Genomic DNA, 18,352 nt, shown 5'->3' with positions numbered 1-18,352 from the left:
GAGAATGTGTGTGTGTGTGTGTGTGTGTGTGTGTGTGTGTGTGTGTGTGTGTGTGTGTAGGTATTCCTGGGAAAGATGGGAAAAAAGGGGGGAAAAAGGGTCCAAACAGAATGAGTAAGGGACATGGGGGAGAACCATGAAGAGGAGGTAAAAGGGTGGAGAAAGCAGGGAATGAATAGGAACACGGGCAGCTGAAGAATGAATGAGGGCGGAGGTTGTGGTGTATTAAGTGGGCACAAAGGCATCACGGAGAGGCAAGGTAACTGGCCAGGTGTAGCAAACAAAATTTATTACTGTGCACAAATCAGAGTAGAGGGACTCACTCTTGAGACAAAGACCAAGCAGCAGAAGAGTTTGGGGGAGAGTGTATCCCCTAGCCTGCTCCCCTGCCCCACTCCAGTTCAGAAATCAGGGTCTAAAGCCTAAAGCAGGGAAATCTGGACTCAGGAAGGGCCAAAGTGGGCAGCTCTGGATGTTTTCCTGTCCCTAGCCGAGCAATCAGGACACATCAGGAACACAGACAAGACAGACTCAAAGGAAGCAGCATAGGTTCTGCAGGAGGCAGCTGGGTGGTGCAGGGGAGACAGCATTAGGCCTGGAGGCAGGATGACTCGAGTTTCAATTCAGTCTCAGTCACTTACTGGCTGTGTGACACCTGGGCAAGTCACTCAACCGCTATTTGCCTCAGTTTCCTCATCTGTAAAATGGGGATAATAATAGCACCTACCTCCCAGGGTTGTTGTGAGGCTCCAACGAGATATTTGTAAAGCACTGAACACATGCTGGACACACTAAGTGCCAAACAAATGTTAGCTATTATTGTATCATCCCTCTAACACCTCCCGTCCCTAAAGTTCTGCCCTCATTTCTTTCTCCCGCACAATCTGTCTTTATCCACTTTCATTCTGCCAATACCCATCCTCACCCCCCACAGTCACTCCGGCTCCTCTTCTGTCCCCCCTTCCTGTGCCAAGTGCCTTGTCCTAGAGCAGTGGACTCTTTTTGACTTTAGATCCATGAGGCCGGGAAGCCAATGTTTGTTTTCTCCCTGCTCAGAGGAAGTTCTCCATTCCCCATAACCCACTACTCACGTTACCATAGGCCCTTAGAGATTGCCACTCACTGTCCTCCCATCCCGAGGAATCTGTCTGCACTCCAGGCAAACTTCAGGCTATCCTCGGCTCTCTCTCTCCCCTCCCTAAAGTTGTCCTGGACCTTCAATTTCTTCACTGCCATACCCACCTCTTTACCTACTCCTACCCCCAAGAGCAGAGTGGTTAACTAAAAAGGAAGGCAGGCTAGGAGCACGTACTAGAAGGAGATTAATGATTGGGCATCAGAGAGCCAGCTCAACAGGTATCTGGTTTAAGATTCCCTCCTTGCCAAAAAATGGGTCTTTTAGGGGAGTATTAGTCAGATCACCTGAGAGATAAATGAACGAGCTCCTAGCCCCTCTTTTCTATACATGACCTTAGCAGAGCAGTATGTAGAATCCAGGTTGGAATTCACCTCCACCCTCTCCTCACCTCAGGCACAAACACACACACACACATGTGTCCAGGTGTAGACCAGGATTGGGGAAGAGAAGAAAGAAGTCCAGAACAAACAAGGACCAGAACCTGGCTCTTCTACTAGCTGCCAGGCAGGTTCTTATTCTCATCAGTCATCCAGGCCTAAAGCTACAAGAGCAATGCCTACTCTTTGTATTTGGGTTCAGTCAACTTACTACTTGTAAAAGGAAGCCAACAGAGAACAGGAACACATAAAAGGAGAGATACAAATAAATGGGCACAATAACAGAATGAAGGGGGTGAAAAAGGCAGAAAAGCAAAGAAAAAACTGAGAAACAAACAAAAAAGTAGGCAAAGCAGAGAAAGCTAGACACACAAAGTACCAGGAGAGGCAGTACCAAGCTACCCTGGCAGGGAACTTTCTCCGGGTATCTAGAGAGGAAGATTTGGGGTGGCAGAAAGAACTCAGAGGCCTTGCTAAATACTCCCTTTTCTGGCCTCTTGAGCTGGGTCCAGCTCACTGATGGCTTGCTCCAGGCCTCCACACATGTGCCTGCAGTCCAGAGCTAGCAGCTGAGAACCGGGGCCTGGCCACCTGGAAGCTGCAGGAACTGGGGGAGGTTCCGAGGCCTCGAGGAGACTCTAGAGTTGGAGCTGGGCTAGGGGCATGAATAGGAGTTGGGGGTATCTCTACTCTCCAAATAGGCTCATCCAGTGAAGTGGAAGCTCTGGGAGTGAGCACAGTTGGGGCCAGAGGCTCAGAAGTGGACTGGGGAGCTGGGGTAGAGAATCGACGTATCTCATGGACTCGGGTGGTCTTAGGAGACCCTGAGGGGATAGGGCTGGGGGTTGGAGGAATCTCATCAAAGCAGAACATGGCAGCTTTGAGTTGGTAGGGCTGGTGCCTCATGAAGTCGATGGCTTTGATGCCTGGCTTTGTGGTTGTTCGGGGTCCCTGAGGCTGCATTCGACTAGGAAGGGTCCTGGCAGCCAGTGGGAAAAATGGAGACAGCAATGGGTTATAGGCTATGGGAGGTGGGGCACGGATATTAGGGGAGTATTTCCATGAAGGAGGCAATGAAGGCGTAGGAGAAGGACTTCGGGGTCGGGAACTAAAGATTGGGCCAGGATCGGGACCGGGACCAGGTGTGGTTCCCACTATGTACCTATCTACCCGGCTCTGCCTCTTGGCAAATAACTCTCCACCTCGGCCCTGTAGCCGAGGTGGTTCTGGGAGGACACCTGCAGAGGGAACAGCCCCATTCACCAGACCATCAGGAAGACCCTTGGGGGCAGGCTTGGGTGCCACAGGGGGTGGGGTCTTGGGTGCCACAGGGGGTGGGGTCTTAGGCGTCACAGGGGGTGGGGTCTTAGGGATCACAAGGGGTGGGGTCTTGAAACTTCGGCCCCCTGAAGGTTGCATGAAGTTGCAGGCTTCAGCCCCTAGGCTCAGGGCATCCTCTTCAGGACCAGACTCAGTCCCTCCTGCCCTGGGTTTCTCATCCAAGTTCTGCACCAATGACAGCAGCTCTGGGTTGGGGGAATTCTTTTTTTCTTCATTCCCCCCACGGAACATCTGTTTCCGTGCTCCTCGGCGCCGTGCTTCCTGTAGGATGCCTGTGCGGGGAGCAGGCACAGATATTCTCTGCTCCCGGCTACTGGGAGCCTCAGGGGCAGGATTACTTGGATTGGATGCCATGGAGAGTCCAGTGGACCTCAGGGGAGAAGATAGGAAGATGGAAGCAGTGGAGGTCATTGCAGCCGTGCCGTGAGAGGCCTGAGAGTCGGGGGCACCTCCAGGTGTAATGGGCCTGTTGGGGGCAGGGATATATAGGGAGGTGGTAGCTGTTACTGGGCCTGAGGAGCATGGGGCATTGGTGGAAATGGAGACTGGTAAGGTGCCAGGATCCTTTGGGATGGAGAAGCTGGGGGCCAGAGTGGGACCTTGGGGTGGTGACAAGAAGGGGGGAAGAAAAGGACTGGGACTCACAAGGCTTTCATTTGCCTTCTTTGGGGCCTGGGGACGGAAAACAACTGAAGTGGTGACTGGGCGCTGCCCTTGGAATCCTGGAGTGAATGGCCTTGCTGACCGATTAAAAATGCCTGAGCCTGGGAGAGGGGCTCCTCCACCAGGGGCTAAAGGAATGGGACTGGTGGCAGGGGGCAGCCCTGGGCTGGGCGGTAATAAGGCTACCTCTGGGGGAGTGCTCTGTGGGCGGGATGGTGGAGGACCCCTCCCATTCATCAGGGAGGGCGGGATGTCATTAGGTCGTTCCAGGGAGCTGGAGGCTGCCCGCTGCCGTTGCTGCTCAAAAAGCCGGGCCCCTCTCCCCGAGGCTTCACTGAGGCCACCCCCTGGCCCGGGTCCCTGCCCTTCTGCTGTGCCTGAGCCTGAGCGGGCCAGCTCCATGTCCAGATAGGGGCTGTCCCAGTCGGACTGATTCGTTAGGCTTCGAGCATCCGAGAAGGTCTCCTCCTCCAGCTCAGACTCACTGGTTGGGGGGATGCCGTCTTCCTCCTCCTCCTCGCCGGCCCCCCCTGCTCGCTCTCCCACTGCAGCCCCAAAGCTGACCAGGGTGTACTTCTTGGCCCGTTGCCTCCTCTTCTTAAACATAAGCACACCCTTAGAGTGGGGATTGGGCGCGGCCGTCAGCAGAGACGCGATGGTCCGGCATTTGGTCTTGGCCTCCTTTATGCTCTTCTCTTGGACACTTTCTGTACGCTGTAGCTCTGAAGGAAATGAAGGGAGGGGAATGGTCAGCAGATACTGTGGAGATTCAGCAAAAGTCCCTTACCACCCACTCCAGAAAGCTGGCTCTTCCCTGCCCAGGTCAGCCTTTCTACCCTCCAGGCTTTACAATCCATATCCAACGTTGGCCGTCTCTGGAAAAGCCCATCTTCACACTATTCCTATTTCCCACACTCCAAAGCCCCACACCATCCATGTGGAGGGGAGATAAAGTGCTGCTAGGGGCTGAAGGTGAAATCAAGGGCAGCTGGGTGACAAAGCTCCCACCAATGGCTGGCTGGCTTCCCCCCCTTCCCCAGTCTCTTTATCTCCGCTCCTTGCCCTCATTCTCCTAGCTCAGCTTCAGTCCTCCCAAAGTAGTGCTCTTAGGTCCGCTCAGCTCTATTTAGCTCTCTCCCTGCCCCCAACATTCCAAACTCTTCCCGGGCCTCCATTTTTTGACTCTGGTGTCACTTCTCACAGGCAGAGATTAAAAAAAGGATCGAGGAGACAAAGATGAGAAGCTGGGGCCCCCAGAAGGCCCCTCTGGAGGAGAGCTCTGCTCACACAGACAAAATTTACAGATGGGCTGTTAGACTCCACACTCACACACACCCCCTCCCATTTATCCACCTTCTGGAGGCAGAGAGATCTCTCTTTATCCAGCTGACAATTTATGAAGTAGTTCTAGCCCATCTGAGCCTCAGTCATTGCCCCTCAAACTCCACACCCATGCTACTCACAAGTGACTTCAGAGTCTCCAGCTGAATCCCACCCTCACCCTCCCATCATGTTGGAGGTGAAGGCACTGTCCTCCCGGCCAGAACTGCCCTGCACCACTGCGCCAGGGGGATGGGAACAAAGGGAACACACACACAGCTGCTATGCCCATCAGCACCCTGGGGCAGGGCGGGGCCGGGAGATGAGAAAGGCAGCCAGTGACCCCGCCTAGGTCCCTGGGTCTCCCACCCCCATCTCCCAAATCATGCTCTTACTGTCTTTACACTCAAGTTACCAAGCCACTTCATTGTTAGGGGCCTGCCCCAATATGTGGACTAAATCATAAGTTCTTGACATATATACCCATAGGTTCCTACTCTGGGTTCTCATCTTTACAAATTTTCTGTTTGCACACATGCTCAAATATAAGCTCCCAAACATGTTCTCACTCTTCTCCACACACATTCACAAATAACAACTCTTGTTTGCCCGCTCTCCCCACATGCCCTATATCATATTAACACTTTCCATGACATGAACACCAGCCTATTTCTTGGAAAGGGAGGAATTTTCAACTTCATAGAAGAGAGAGGAACAGGAAAGATGAGGCAGGAAGAGATGCAACCTTAGACCTCCCACCCCAGGTTCCCCAAGATACCCTGCCATCCTAGTCCCTACGCATCCTTTCAGTATGGGCAGGTGATACCTGCATATGGCTGGTCCTGCCGCTCAGATCCGGAGCCTGGGGCCTTGTCCCAACTGGCTTGGTTGAGTGGCTCCTGGCTGAGAAGTTTGAAGGTCTCCATGCTGATCGAGGCACCGTTGTTTGGAGCAGGACCAGCTTGGGCCTTCCCCAACACCTTTTAAAGCCTCTTTGTCTTGGCCCCAGAGCTGGCAGCTGAATGAGCTCACTGGGCTATTTTGGTCCTCAGTCCCCCTCCCCTAACTCCACCCCACCACAAGTTTTGCTATGATGGACATAGGCATCTGCCCACCTCCCATCAAACAATGAGTTTCTGGGGCCAGCAGCATGAAAAGTGACTGGTTAAAAATAATCTCTGGCCTATAGGCGAATATACTAGTGAGGGGTAAGGGGGAGGAGATGGGAGAGAGCAGACAAAGATAAGAATTTCAACAAGAGTGCAACAGTGGGCCTGTCTCCCTATGTGAGAGGTGGATGTCTCTTTATACAGTTTAGAAATCTCCTCAGGATCTCAGACTCTCTCTAAATTATGGTGTTCTGTGAAGTTCTGTAGTCCTGAAATCTAGGAGTTAGGCTAATGGATAGGATTGGAGGGCCCTCTGAGGTTTGGAGGTTGCCAGGGAAGTCCTGGGGGTGATATTTTGAGACCCTATTCTGTAGTCTTCACCAAAAATAGCAAAGAGCCTGAGATAAGTGGTACTTACTGGTCTCTTCTGCCCAGATCCACATTCTTGCCAGAAATAAAGAGCTGGAGATCTCTTTTTTCACCCTTCCCCATTTACCAGGACTCTCATGATTTCACCCTAGTTTCAAAGTCTCCACTCTTTCAAACTCTATTTACAAATTCTCTTGACTCATCCTCCCAATTTTTTTTACTGGCTCTGGTAGCGTACCTACAAATAACCCTGACGTTTTCTAGCATGACCTCCAAACACTCTCCATGCCTATCTGCCCCCTGCCAAATTGCAAAAATCTCTGCATCTGTTCATAGGCCCTCCTCTTTGCCCAGCATCCCTTTCTGGCCCCTGACTGGATCTAGTTGGATCTTCTCACTACTCTGAATCAAGGAGGGGAAAACCCCCATCCAATAGGGGAGCATGAAAATGGTCCCTGTTGCCTTCTACAACTGCCACTCCTCCTTGCCTCTTCTCTCAGAATAAATTCAAAGGCAAAGATGAAGCAGGCAGACATAAAAACTTAGAATGTGGGCTTGAAGAGAGATTTGGGCTCCAAGTTTCAAGGAAGGGTGTCAGTCACTCACTGGCTTGCTTGGCTTTCTGGGTGTAGCTGGTGGTGAGATCCTCAGCCACTGGGTGAGGCACAGGCCCCACCATGGGGATGAGATGGGGCCCTGGTCGGAGTGGACCGTGCGGTAACAGCAGAGCTTCAGCTGGTGGTGGCTGAAGAGATGTTCCCTCTTCCCAGGATGGAGAGCTCACACGGCTGCCTCCCAGAGCGGGGGACTCAAGAGAGGCTGGGGCAGGCTCTGCGGGGCTGTCAGACAAAGAGACCTCCTCCGGTGGGGCTCCCGGAGGGCTAGGCCTGGTGGGACCTCGGCGCCGGGGACGGCGGGGCTTCTCCTGGGTGGCAGAGCCATCCATGTCACTGTCTGTTTCCCCGTAATATGCCTCACTGTCTGGGGGTGATTGCAGGTTTCCAGGCTGTAAAGGCTGAGGGGCTGCAGCCCCAGGGGGCTCAGGACTCAGAGGGGATGAAGGAGACAGTACCCGAAGCTCACCAGGAGATGGAGAACGAACAGGCCCTACGTCTCCTACCCTGTTGAAAGGAGAGAAGAATGTAGTGTTGGGTCACAAGAGGTAGGTTGGGTAAAGATGGGAAAATGAGCTGACAAAGAAACATAGAGATGGACTGAGGAAGGGAGAAGCTTGGGTCAAAGCGCAGGGAACAGGCTTGGAACATAAGAGGAGATACAGTAGGGGTGATGAGGATAAGACAAGAAGAGAGGCTAAGGGAGGGAAAGGATGAAAGAGGAAAATGTGAGGTGTGGGCAGTAGGAGGTTAAGAGGAAGATAGGCTGGGAAAGGGGTGGGCCAAGTTTAAGAGAAGCACTGGAGGAGCAGCTAGGTGGCACAGTGGATAGAGCACCAGCCCTGAAGTCAGGAGGAGCTGAGTTTAAATCTGACTTCAGACACTTAACACATCCTAGCTGTGTGACTCTGGGCAAGTCACTTAATCCCAAATGCCTCAGCACAAACAAACAAAAGCACCAACACTCACACAAATACACCCTGTCCATGTACTCCTGACCATTTTGAGAGCCCCCACAATCATACTGTCAGATACACAGACACACACATACATCAGAATTTAGGAAGTTGAGAATGGATTGGTGAGAAGGATCCCAAAAGTGGGGAAGGATTTGGGACATTGATCAAGGAAGGATAAGGAAGCCATACCTCCGAACGGTGAGGATGAGCTGGGTCCCAGAAGCATCGATGAGGTTCATGGCACTGGCATGGGAAAGACCAGTACAAGCTGCCCCATTGATAGACAACAGTTGGTCCTGTTCTCTAAGTCCCGCTCGGCCTGCCTGACTTCTCCTTCGGATCTAAGGGAATGGAGGTTAGACAAATATATAAAATGTAGATTAAGGAACAGAGCTCACAGTGAAGACTAGGGCAGGAAAAACCACAATGTAAAGGAAGTTTTGACACTGAGCAGCCAGGAGCAGAGATTGTAGAGGAAAGGGATAAACCTGAAGACTGAGGAAATGGGACAGATTCAGCAAATAAACCAGAGTGTGCAGGGAAGAAATCAGAATTTTGCATGAGAAAAAAAGTATGGGAATGTCACAAAGAGGAGGAGCTAGATCTTATAGTCTCCCTGCAAAGCTGCTTTTCATGAATTGTCCTCAGGGAGCAAGAACTCCAAAGTCCTGAATCTGACTGTGCTGCCTACTTACTTGTGCAACCTTGGAGAAGCCGCACATTCCACGTCACAACAAAAGTGGCTGAACAGGAGGATCTAAAGAGATCTATGATCCCATGATCATTTCTGCCCCTCAGGATCCTCAGGAAAGATACCCCCACAGCAACAACAAATTTTAGAGAGCTCAAGAGGATTATGTGTGTAGAATTCCTTTCTATCACAAACAGGCCAGGATTGTACCCAGAGTTTTCCCTTTCCTCCACTTCCCTAGGGGCTCAGCCCTGAGAGATCTTTAAATCTGTGCAAATCGCTAAGTCTGTGCAGCCCAAAGATTTGTCATGGGGACTGTGAGAGGCATGGATCCCTCCCCAATTGCTTGCAGTTTCAGGCATGTATATGAGGATGAAGCAGGGGACAGATTATGCTTACCCTTGTTTGGGTGCCAGACTTTAGGATCTAACCCCCATAGAATCCGAGGGAGCTAAGACAAAGCCTACCTTCCTTTCTATACCTAGGACTGTGTCCAAAAGCCCCTATTATGAAGTCAGGGGCTCAGATCCACTTCCTTTCACCCACATGTGGAACACACAATAGTTTTCTTTTCCCTCTAATGTTTCTTTCCTTGCAGCTTTTTGTGGTTATCCCCAAATGCCTCTTATATTCCCTTTCCTTGCATCCGTCCCCTTATCAAGGGATCCTCCTTACCTTGGACACCTGCAAAGGTTTCTTCTGCTCGGCACCCCCTTGTAGTCGGAAGCCCCAGGGAGCTCCCCCTGACAGCGTGACCTGAACCTCTTCTTCAGCACCCATTACTGAACTCAGCCTGTGACTCTTGACTTTTAGAGATTGTCCCAGGAAAAAAGTTGAGGGGTTAGAACCCCTGTCCTTGCCGTCTGTCTGTCTTGCTACTGCTACCAACCTCTAGGCCTTTCCTCCCCCTCCCCCCCACGTTGGGTGGCTCAGCCCTTGGCTCTGTACTGCCCAGGACACATGTCCCGTCAATCGGGGCTGTGCTCAAAATAGCTGTTGGCTCACCCCCGCCCCAACTCCTCAGGCTGTGCCACTCTGAGGCTAATTTTAATCCAAGCTCTTGGCCCTCCATGTTCTTCTGTTCAGGGCTTGCAGCCCCTACCCTCCAGGTCCTGCTGAGATGCCTGCCCTTCTAGCCTCTTCTCCATCTCCACTGACTGGGGGGCCAGTGCCCCTTCCCAGAGGCAAAGAATAACAGTCATTCCAAGGTCCCTAAGGCTACAGCCAAATCCTTATTAGCAAAGTCCATCTACTCCCAACCCTTTGGACAATTCTCCCTAGGAGAGACTTGCATACCCAACGTGACATTCACTATTGCTTCTGCTACTGCTGGGGTGTATGGGGTGTTCATCTCTTGTGGGAGCCCCTGAAGGACTCACCTCTGGTGTCCTCCTGACTCACCCACCTCTTACCTGTGGCTCCGAGAATCTGTAGCATGAGTAGTGTTCACCCCTGGTAACTATCTTGGCTAATGGCCTAAACCAGGCTGAGGAGAAGCAACAAGTCTTGTCAGAGACTTTCCTTCTGAGAATTGCCATGGATGCCATGTCAGCTGGCAGGGGGGACTCAGGAGGTGGAAGGGGGCTTGGCCTCTGAGGCAGGAGGTTGTGTCTTACAGATGTTAGGTCTTTTCTTAGGATGAAGCATTAACTCCAGGTGTCTCCCTTCTGCGGACCTACCTGTGCAATGCTGAGTGGGCTAGCACAGGGTAATCCCAGAGGAGAATAGATATAAATGGCCAACTTTGCCATAGGCAGAGAAGGCTGTGGAGAAAAGTAGAGAGGCAGAGATGTAAAGAGATTCAGGGATGCAGAGAGATCAGAGACATACATACACTTGCTCTTGCTTCCTGCTAACCCTGCTGAGATTACCAATAAAGAGAAGCTGTTTGGCACCTTAACATTCGTCTCGTCTCCATGTCTATCAGGGAGGATTGGTATGTATGGCCTGGCAATCAATAGCCTCGTGGGAGGTTACAAAGTCTTAAACCCATTGGTGAGTGAGGAGGGTATCTACCACAAGTGTGAGAAGACTTTCCCTGGTGGAGTGAGCAGGTGAATGCTGAAGCAAGTACTGGGGAGCCTTAGAGCTTGGTCAGACATCCAAGAAGCCGAGGCCATCCACATCACCCCTGGACAACATCGTTCAGCAGCCAAGACTTCTATGTCTTCTATGATTCTGGAAGAGTGAGGCTGATGACTTTATGCAGCCAGCTCTCAGCCTCTTAAGTCCAATTCAAACACAAATCAAGACATCACCCTGAAATGTCATTAGTTCTTTTCAAAAAGGAAGGACAAGCTGCTATCAGCACCACCACCATCACCATCACCACTGCTTTTGTTACTGTGCTGCTACTACTGTATTACTGCTCTTCTACTACTACACTGTTACTACTGCAACTACTGTTGCTGCTGATAATGCTATTACTACTACGATCACGCTGCTGCTGCTTCTACTGTTATATTGCTTCTGCTACTACTACTACTACTGTTGCTGTTACTATTATTGCTGCTGCTGCTGCTGCTGCTGCTGATACTATTGCTGCTACTGTTACTACTACTGTTATATTGCTGCTGCTGCTACTGTAGAGAACTCCCAGGAAGATAAAAACTTCAGGAACTGGGATGTTCTCCTCTTCCTAAGATTAATCAAGAGCGCATTTAAGCTTGAAATCATGGGGAAACATAAGGTCCTGGCACAATTACTGGGGCATTGTGAACTTTACATAACATTGAGTCCCTGGAAACTAACAACATGCTTCAGAGAGTTAGATCATAGAAAATAGAAACCAGGATTGGTTACAGAGCAGTGCCTTTCATAGTAATATGTGGTTACTCTCAATAATTTCTCTCAATAAACGGCCCCTTGCTCCTGCTAGATTCTAATGAATAATCTGGTCACTCTTCCCATCCACAGAACATCTTTACTTTTATGTTAACTGTTCAGAAAATTAAAAAATAAAACATTCTAACAACCACCAGGTTTAAGCACTTATTATGTGCAGAGCATTGTTGTAGAAGAAACAAAGTTTCAATAAAACACTATCCCTCTCTTTCCTGGAATTTGTAGTATTAGGTATGAAAAGATCAAGTAGTTCAGAAGAAAATTTTCCATGGGAAAGACAGCCATGCCTCATACACGATCAGCACTTAATGTTTTTTTTTTGTTTTGTTTTTTTTTTCATTCATTTATTCTTTCAGAGAAGCTAGGTTCAGACCTTAATCCTGACACTGAGCAACTTTTGGTAAATCACCTAATCTTTGGGTTTTAGAATTTTCATTTGTAAAATAGGGATGGAGGAGGGAGTTAAACTAAGGAAATTTTTTCATTATCTCTAAGATCCCTTTCATATCTCTATGATCTTATGACATATATACAAACTATAATACAAATGAATATACTGCACAAAAGCATAAACAAGTCCTAAGGAAGTCCCAAAGGGATTTCAATACTAATTGGGGCAAGGAAAGGCTTCCTTGCGGAGATAACACAATGTGGGCTTGAAAGAAAGGGACAAGAATTCCACTGGCCAAAGTTGTTGGTTGTTAGTTAGGAAAAGGCCATCCAAGGAATAGGGAACATCATGAACAAAATTATCAAAGTAGGAAATGGTAGCATAAAACTCCTGTATATCAACTGGAAAGTAGATCCATTTTTCTAGGGCGTAGAATAGGATGAGATAAGATTGATACCTTCAATGCCATGAAAAAAAGTTTAACTTTTAATTGATAGGGAATCGTGGGCCATTGGAGAGTTTTGAGTAGAAGAGTGACATCAGTTCATCAATGCATGAGGAAAATAGCTTGTAGGAATATTTATGGTGGATTGGAGAATGGAGCAAATAACAACATAGAATTGTAGATTTAGAATTGGAAGGGACTTTAGAGGTTACTGAATTCAACTCCATCCTTTTACATATGAGCATATTGAATCTCAGAAAGTTTAAATGACTTGCCCAATCTCACGTGGTTAAGTATTTGAGGAAGGAGTCATACCCAGGACTTCCTGACTGTTCAATCACCCTATTCATTATATTTTGATACATATTGGGTCTTACTTTTATTTGAAATATGAAATTTGAAATTACAATTTTTCAATTTCTTCATTTTGGGCCCACATTATCTTGTAATTTCCCTGGCTCTATAAAATCAAGCATAACATTTGAAGTCTTATTTGGCTATTTCTCACTCTATCCTTTTCTATCATCTAATCTCTCACCAAACCTCTTATAGGGCAGGGACTAATCTGGTTTATCCCTATAAATCTCCTAATTCTTAGTACATACAAGGTATTTAATATATGTTTAAAGCTAGGCTAAGAAGAAAGACCCAAGTTAAAATTCAGCTTCAAACATCCAGTTGTGTCATACTGATTAAGTCAAATAAAGGCATCTGCCTCAGATTCCTCAGCTGTTAAATGGGCAAAATAATAGGACCTATCTCACAGAGTTGTGAGGATCAAATGAGATATTTGTAAGACATTAAGCACAGTGCCTGGCATACAGTAGACAATAAATGCTGCTTCCCTTTTCTTTCTCCCTTAATTATCACCAAACTTTTGTCACCTCAAGTTTGGATCTGCTTGTCTTTCTGCTTCCTGAATACTGCTACAGTAATCCTGGAACTCCAATTTCATCATGCTACTCATTTTGTTCAAGGGACTTAGAATTCTCCACCACATCAGATTAAATTTTTTCAAAAAGCATTTAAGGCTTTTTGTCAACTTGTAAATCACTTGTTTTTCATTATTTCTTAAGATGTTCTCTCATAATTGAAACCATCTCTTTGACATCCCTCCTCAGAACTTTTCTCCTACTTTTCTCTGTGAATGAAATCTATTTCTGCATCCAAATGTGCTTGTATGTTCTTCCCTTCTTCCTTTCCCTTCTTGTATGTTACCCTGATTTTATGAGATATTCTCCCTCCACTCCAGTGTAATACCTCACCCTTCACTTTCCTTTCTTTGAAAACCATTAAAACTTATTAAATCACTCCCTGGCCCTCTATCTTATTAGTCTTCCTTGATGATGCTTAATGATGATAAGATTCTGAGAGGATATGTATTATTCTCCCATTTTAGAATGTTCTGGAAAACACAGTAGAGTAGTTAAAAGGACTGAATTTGGGGGTCAGAGGCACCAGCCCTTTGAGACTTTGGGAATGTTGCTTAACACTTTGGACCTCAGTTTTCCCATCTATAAAATGAAGGGATTGTTGTAGATAACTTCCAAAGACCTTTCAAAGCTCTAAATTGTATATCCAATGCCTCAGTTGTTTGTCAACCCTGAGGGAAGTTCTTCTGGGTACTAATGACTCTGTTACTATGTTTCTCTAAGCGGTGACATGAAAATTAGTTTATACTTTATTAAATTTAATTTGTTTCAATTGTAATGGGGCCCTGTCCTTGCATTCCCAGACATTTTCTGCCTATTTCTAGTGAATACCCAGGAACTTTGGGGGCAACCTAACTGGTTGCTGAAGAACTTATGACTCTGGGACCAAATGTGGTCATAGAAGAGGCAGCTTTTTTTTCATGAATTCAGGTAGGTGACAAATAAGATTTATGTGATGGGTGGAGGAGGAGCCTTCTAGACTGTAACAATGGCAGGAGGGATCGCTGATCCGGATACAGAATACTCAATTAGTAGGAACTCAACAAGCCAGGTTTTTAGTGGAAACCTTGGCTACTTCTGCCTACCTCCATTAGCATTGACCCTGTGAGCTTCAGTAATGATAGCTGGCGTCTCCCCTTTCCCCATCACCAAGCAGCAGAAAAGACAGAGGGTCTAAGCAGCAGCAGAAATTGGCAGATGCCAAGGGAAGAACTGGCAGCAGAGAGAGGCAAAGAAAAAGATCAAACTCAGCTGTTTAGATATGACAACCATCAGATTGTGCGCACTATCATCTGTCTTTTTTGTATGCTCAGTCCTTAGCATCCAGACCTGGCATTTATATGGAACCTGCTACTTGTCAGGTGACTATGCTAAGGACATTACAAATATTATCTCATTTGATTACTGTTTGATAAATTTTTATTGGCTGATAATGTAACTTAACTGGATAGCATTCTGGCAATATTATTTCCTGTTCTAATAAGATGTTGAAATTGTCTCCTCAAATGATTGTACTATTCTGTTAATCACTAGTATTTACATAGTGCTTTAAAGTTTGCAAAGCATTTTAAACCTCCTAACAACCCTCTAAAGTAGATGCTATGATTATCCATATTTTACAAATAATGAAACTGAGGCTAAAAAAAATTACATTTAAATCAGAGTGATACCTTTAGAGTCAAGGTAAAAGGCTGGAGCAGAATCCATTATGCTTCAGCTGAGGTTAAAAAAAAAAAAGCAGAGGTAGTGATGGGGTTCTAGTGGCAGTTAGAAAGTTGTGGGAATGCCTTTTTGGTTGGGGCAGATCCTTTGTGAAAGAATTCACAAACTGAAGAGTTTTAGATGGCAAAGAGAGAAGTTTATTGTTGGATGAGAAGCCAGCTTTGCTAGCAATACTGATTTCTTCAGTGACAAAGTCCTGGCAGAGAAATAACAAAAGGCTTTTTGCTGAGAAGAGGGTTTTTCTGTTATGCCACAGTTCTCTTTAACTGTCCTGACTCAGTTTCCCTGTACACATTTCCCTTGTCTCAGTTTCCTTAACTGTTCTGTCTCAATCTCTTTAGTTGTAAATCCCCCTCTGACCCAGTAAAACTGAGGATTATTTGCTCTCAGGTTACAAATTAGCAAGATAAACAAGAGAATAGACCTCCTGACTCTTTTCTGTCCTCAAGGATTTACAATATCCCTCTAAAATATTCCAAGATACCTCATTGATATCTTTATTTCTTTATATTCAGACATCCTGTCTCTAGGTTCTTAGAATTTGTGGCCTCCCCCATCTTGATAGAGGTTTTCCCTCACTTCTTACCCCTTCCTTTGTTTAGAGAAAAGGTATTTAAGAAGCTGGGGTTCCTCCATTCATTGCTGGAGGGTGGCAGCTGGCGGCTGTATGCTGGACGCTGGATTCTTTGGGATGACAGTCTCCTCCAGCCCTGGGACCAACATGGATTCCTTGGTCCCAGCATATCTTTATCTCTGTCTGACTGAATAATTTGAGACGAGAGTCCTGTCCAATCAATCTTACTCTCCCATTAATAAAATATTAAAAACTCTCTAATCTCTCTCCTGCCTCAGTTTCTCCGGCATTACATCTCCATAGCAGGCAGAAGTCCTGGCAGGCTTGGACATTCTGCAAAGAAGTGAGTTTAAAAGTGCTCTTTAATAGGGAATCTTGAGGTTCAGATTTCAGGTTGAAAAGAAAGCCAAAGTCCCCAGGTCTAGATCTCCAATTGAATGGAAATCACTTTGAAAGCTTCTGGAATTTGGAATTTCCTGAAAAGAGTCTGCATCCCCAGAAGATCAATGGGTTGATTTGCCTTAGAAAAGCCCAGCCTGAGAATCACACTCTCTCATAGATTCTCTGGAATTTGAGAGACCCCAATCTCTCTTCCTTTTGCAGATCAAAACGGATCACAATTTCAGAGTGATTAATTTTACAGATTAAAGGGAACATAATTTTACATCCCAGTCAGTAGCAGTCCTGATCTCAGATCAAGTAAAAGCAAAAATAGATCTAATTAAAAGAAATAAGGAAGGAAACTATATCCTACTTAAAAGTACCATAAATAATGAAGTAATATCAATACTAAACATATATGCACCAAGTAGTATGGCATTCAAATTCCTAGAGAAGTTAAAAGAGCTACAAGAAGAAAAACAGCAAAACTATACTAGTGAGAGATTTCAACCTTGCTCTCTCAGAACTAGATAAATCAAACCACAAAATAAATAAGAAAGAAACTAAGGAGGTAACTAGAATCCTAGAAAAGTTAGGGAAGGTAGACCTTTGGAGAAAACTGAATGGAGACAGTAAGGAATATACTTTTTTCTCGACAGTAATGAGGTGTGAAAATTGGAGTGGAAGATCCCCCCTGGTCAGAGTCACAGGTCCAATGGAAAGAATTTGCAAACCTGAAATCTGTGGCAAAAGTAATTTTATTTCCTGCAAGAAGACAGCTTGCTAGGAAGTCATTCTTCTTAGCGGGCAGGGAATAAGCAAAGGTGCATTATACTGAGTAGAAGCTATCTTCACCAGTGGGCATAATCCTATTTAGGACTTCCGTGAAGATTGGGGTTCAGAGTTGTCTTTTATTAGCCATCTGAGGCTTGGAGCTTCAATTCAATTCAAAATTGAATGAGATTACTTAACTGGGAGTTTGAGCCACTCAATTTTTTTAAAAATCTATTTTATTGAGGTTTTTCATAAAACCAATTCTTGATTTTATTTATTAGTTCAACAATTTTCTTACTTTCAATTTTATTCATCTCTCCTTTGGCTTTCAGAATTTCTTTTTAAAAATTATTATTATTGCTTTTTACTTATAAAACATATGCATGGGTAATTTTTCAACACTGACTCTTGCAAAACCTTCTGTTCCAACTTTTCCTCTCCTTTCCCCCACCCTCTCCCCTAGATGGCAGGTAGTCCAATACATGTTAAATATGTTAAAGTATATGTTAAATCCAATATGTGTATACATATTTATACAGTTATCTTGCTGCACAAGAAAAATTGCATCTAGAAAGAAAGAAAAAAATCTGAGGAGAAAAACAAAAATTGCAAGCAAACAATAACAGAAAGAGTGAAAATGCTATGTTGTGGTCCACATTCATTTCCCATAGTTCTTTCTCTGGGTGTAGCTGACTCTTCATTACAGAACAATCAGAACTGGTTTGAATCATCTCATTGTTGAAGAGAGCCAGAATTGATCATTGTATAATTTTGTTGTTGAAGTGTATAATTGATGAAAGTAAAACTCTGTATGACCTAAGTGAGCCCTGTAAAATTATGTAAAATCACCAATAAAAAAAGTCTCCTTTGAGACCAAAGATCAAACCCAAATGGTCTTGCATCCTGTCAGAGCAAAATAAGTTTTCTTAGGGGAAGTCACAACTCCAGGCAAGATTTCACATTCACCTGAGATTTCCCTTAGACTCATGCATAAAATGGGTCTTCAGAAAATGACTTTTTGCAGATCACTTCTTTCTTGAGGATGATATGTCCTCTAAGAGAATACCTCTTGGTATTTCTTCAACAATAAAGCTTTTAACCATAGCCTTTGGGTTTAGTGAACTCTGAACCCACACCTTGGAGAACGGAACCCCACCCATTCCTGCCTAACTTCTCCATTGATACCCTTATCCCTCATCATAATGATCTCCTGGTTCTGCTCATTTCACTTAGCATCAATTCATATATGGTCTCTCCAGGCCTGTCTGAAATCATCCTATTTGAGCCACTCAATGTTGATAATGCCCTAGACCTAGATTTACAGTCTTGGGAGTTTTCTTTATGGATAGAAGGGTGTGGCCCCTCGCAAGAGACTGAGAGAGTTTTGAGACTCAGGAATTCTCCCCCCAAAGGGGGACAAAGTTTCAGGGCCCCTTCAAAGGTTAAAGAGAACACGATTTACATCAGCAGTACATGGAACCTATGGAAAAACTGACCATGTATTAGGGCATAAAAACCTCAAAATCAAATGCATAAAGACAGAAATAGTAAATGCATTTTTCTCAGATCATGATGCAATAAAAATTACATGCAATAAAAGGCCAGGGGAAATGATGCCAAAAATTAATTGGAAATTAAATAATCTAAACTTAAAAAATGAGTGGCTGAAACAACATAGACACAATCAATAATTTCATCCAAGAGAATA

General features: G+C 45.8%; 1 protein-coding gene across 2 annotated transcripts; it reads right to left on the bottom strand.

Annotated features, from left to right (window-relative positions):
* Window positions 1-260: 260 nt before the first annotated feature.
* On the bottom strand, window positions 261-9,465 carry SYNPO2L (synaptopodin 2 like). 2 transcript variants are annotated; one of them, XM_051982137.1, is made up of 4 exons: window positions 9,257-9,465; window positions 8,080-8,231; window positions 6,924-7,438; window positions 261-4,241 (listed from the first exon to the last, which is right to left on the bottom strand). In XM_051982137.1, exons 1-4 carry the CDS (start codon window positions 9,359-9,361, stop codon window positions 2,029-2,031), a joined length of 2,985 nt encoding a protein of 994 aa, XP_051838097.1. In that variant the 5' UTR covers window positions 9,362-9,465; the 3' UTR covers window positions 261-2,028. The 2 variants fall into 2 exon arrangements, with proteins under 2 accessions (XP_051838097.1, XP_051838098.1); XM_051982138.1 differs by lacking the exons at window positions 6,924-7,438; window positions 8,080-8,231; window positions 9,257-9,465 and adding an exon at window positions 5,666-5,907.
* Between the last annotated feature and the right edge of the window lie 8,887 nt (window positions 9,466-18,352).

This window comes from Antechinus flavipes, chromosome 2 (assembly GCF_016432865.1).
Source record: "Antechinus flavipes isolate AdamAnt ecotype Samford, QLD, Australia chromosome 2, AdamAnt_v2, whole genome shotgun sequence".
NCBI lineage: Eukaryota > Metazoa > Chordata > Mammalia > Dasyuromorphia > Dasyuridae > Antechinus > Antechinus flavipes.
This window is presented reverse-complemented; position numbering and strand designations above follow the sequence as displayed.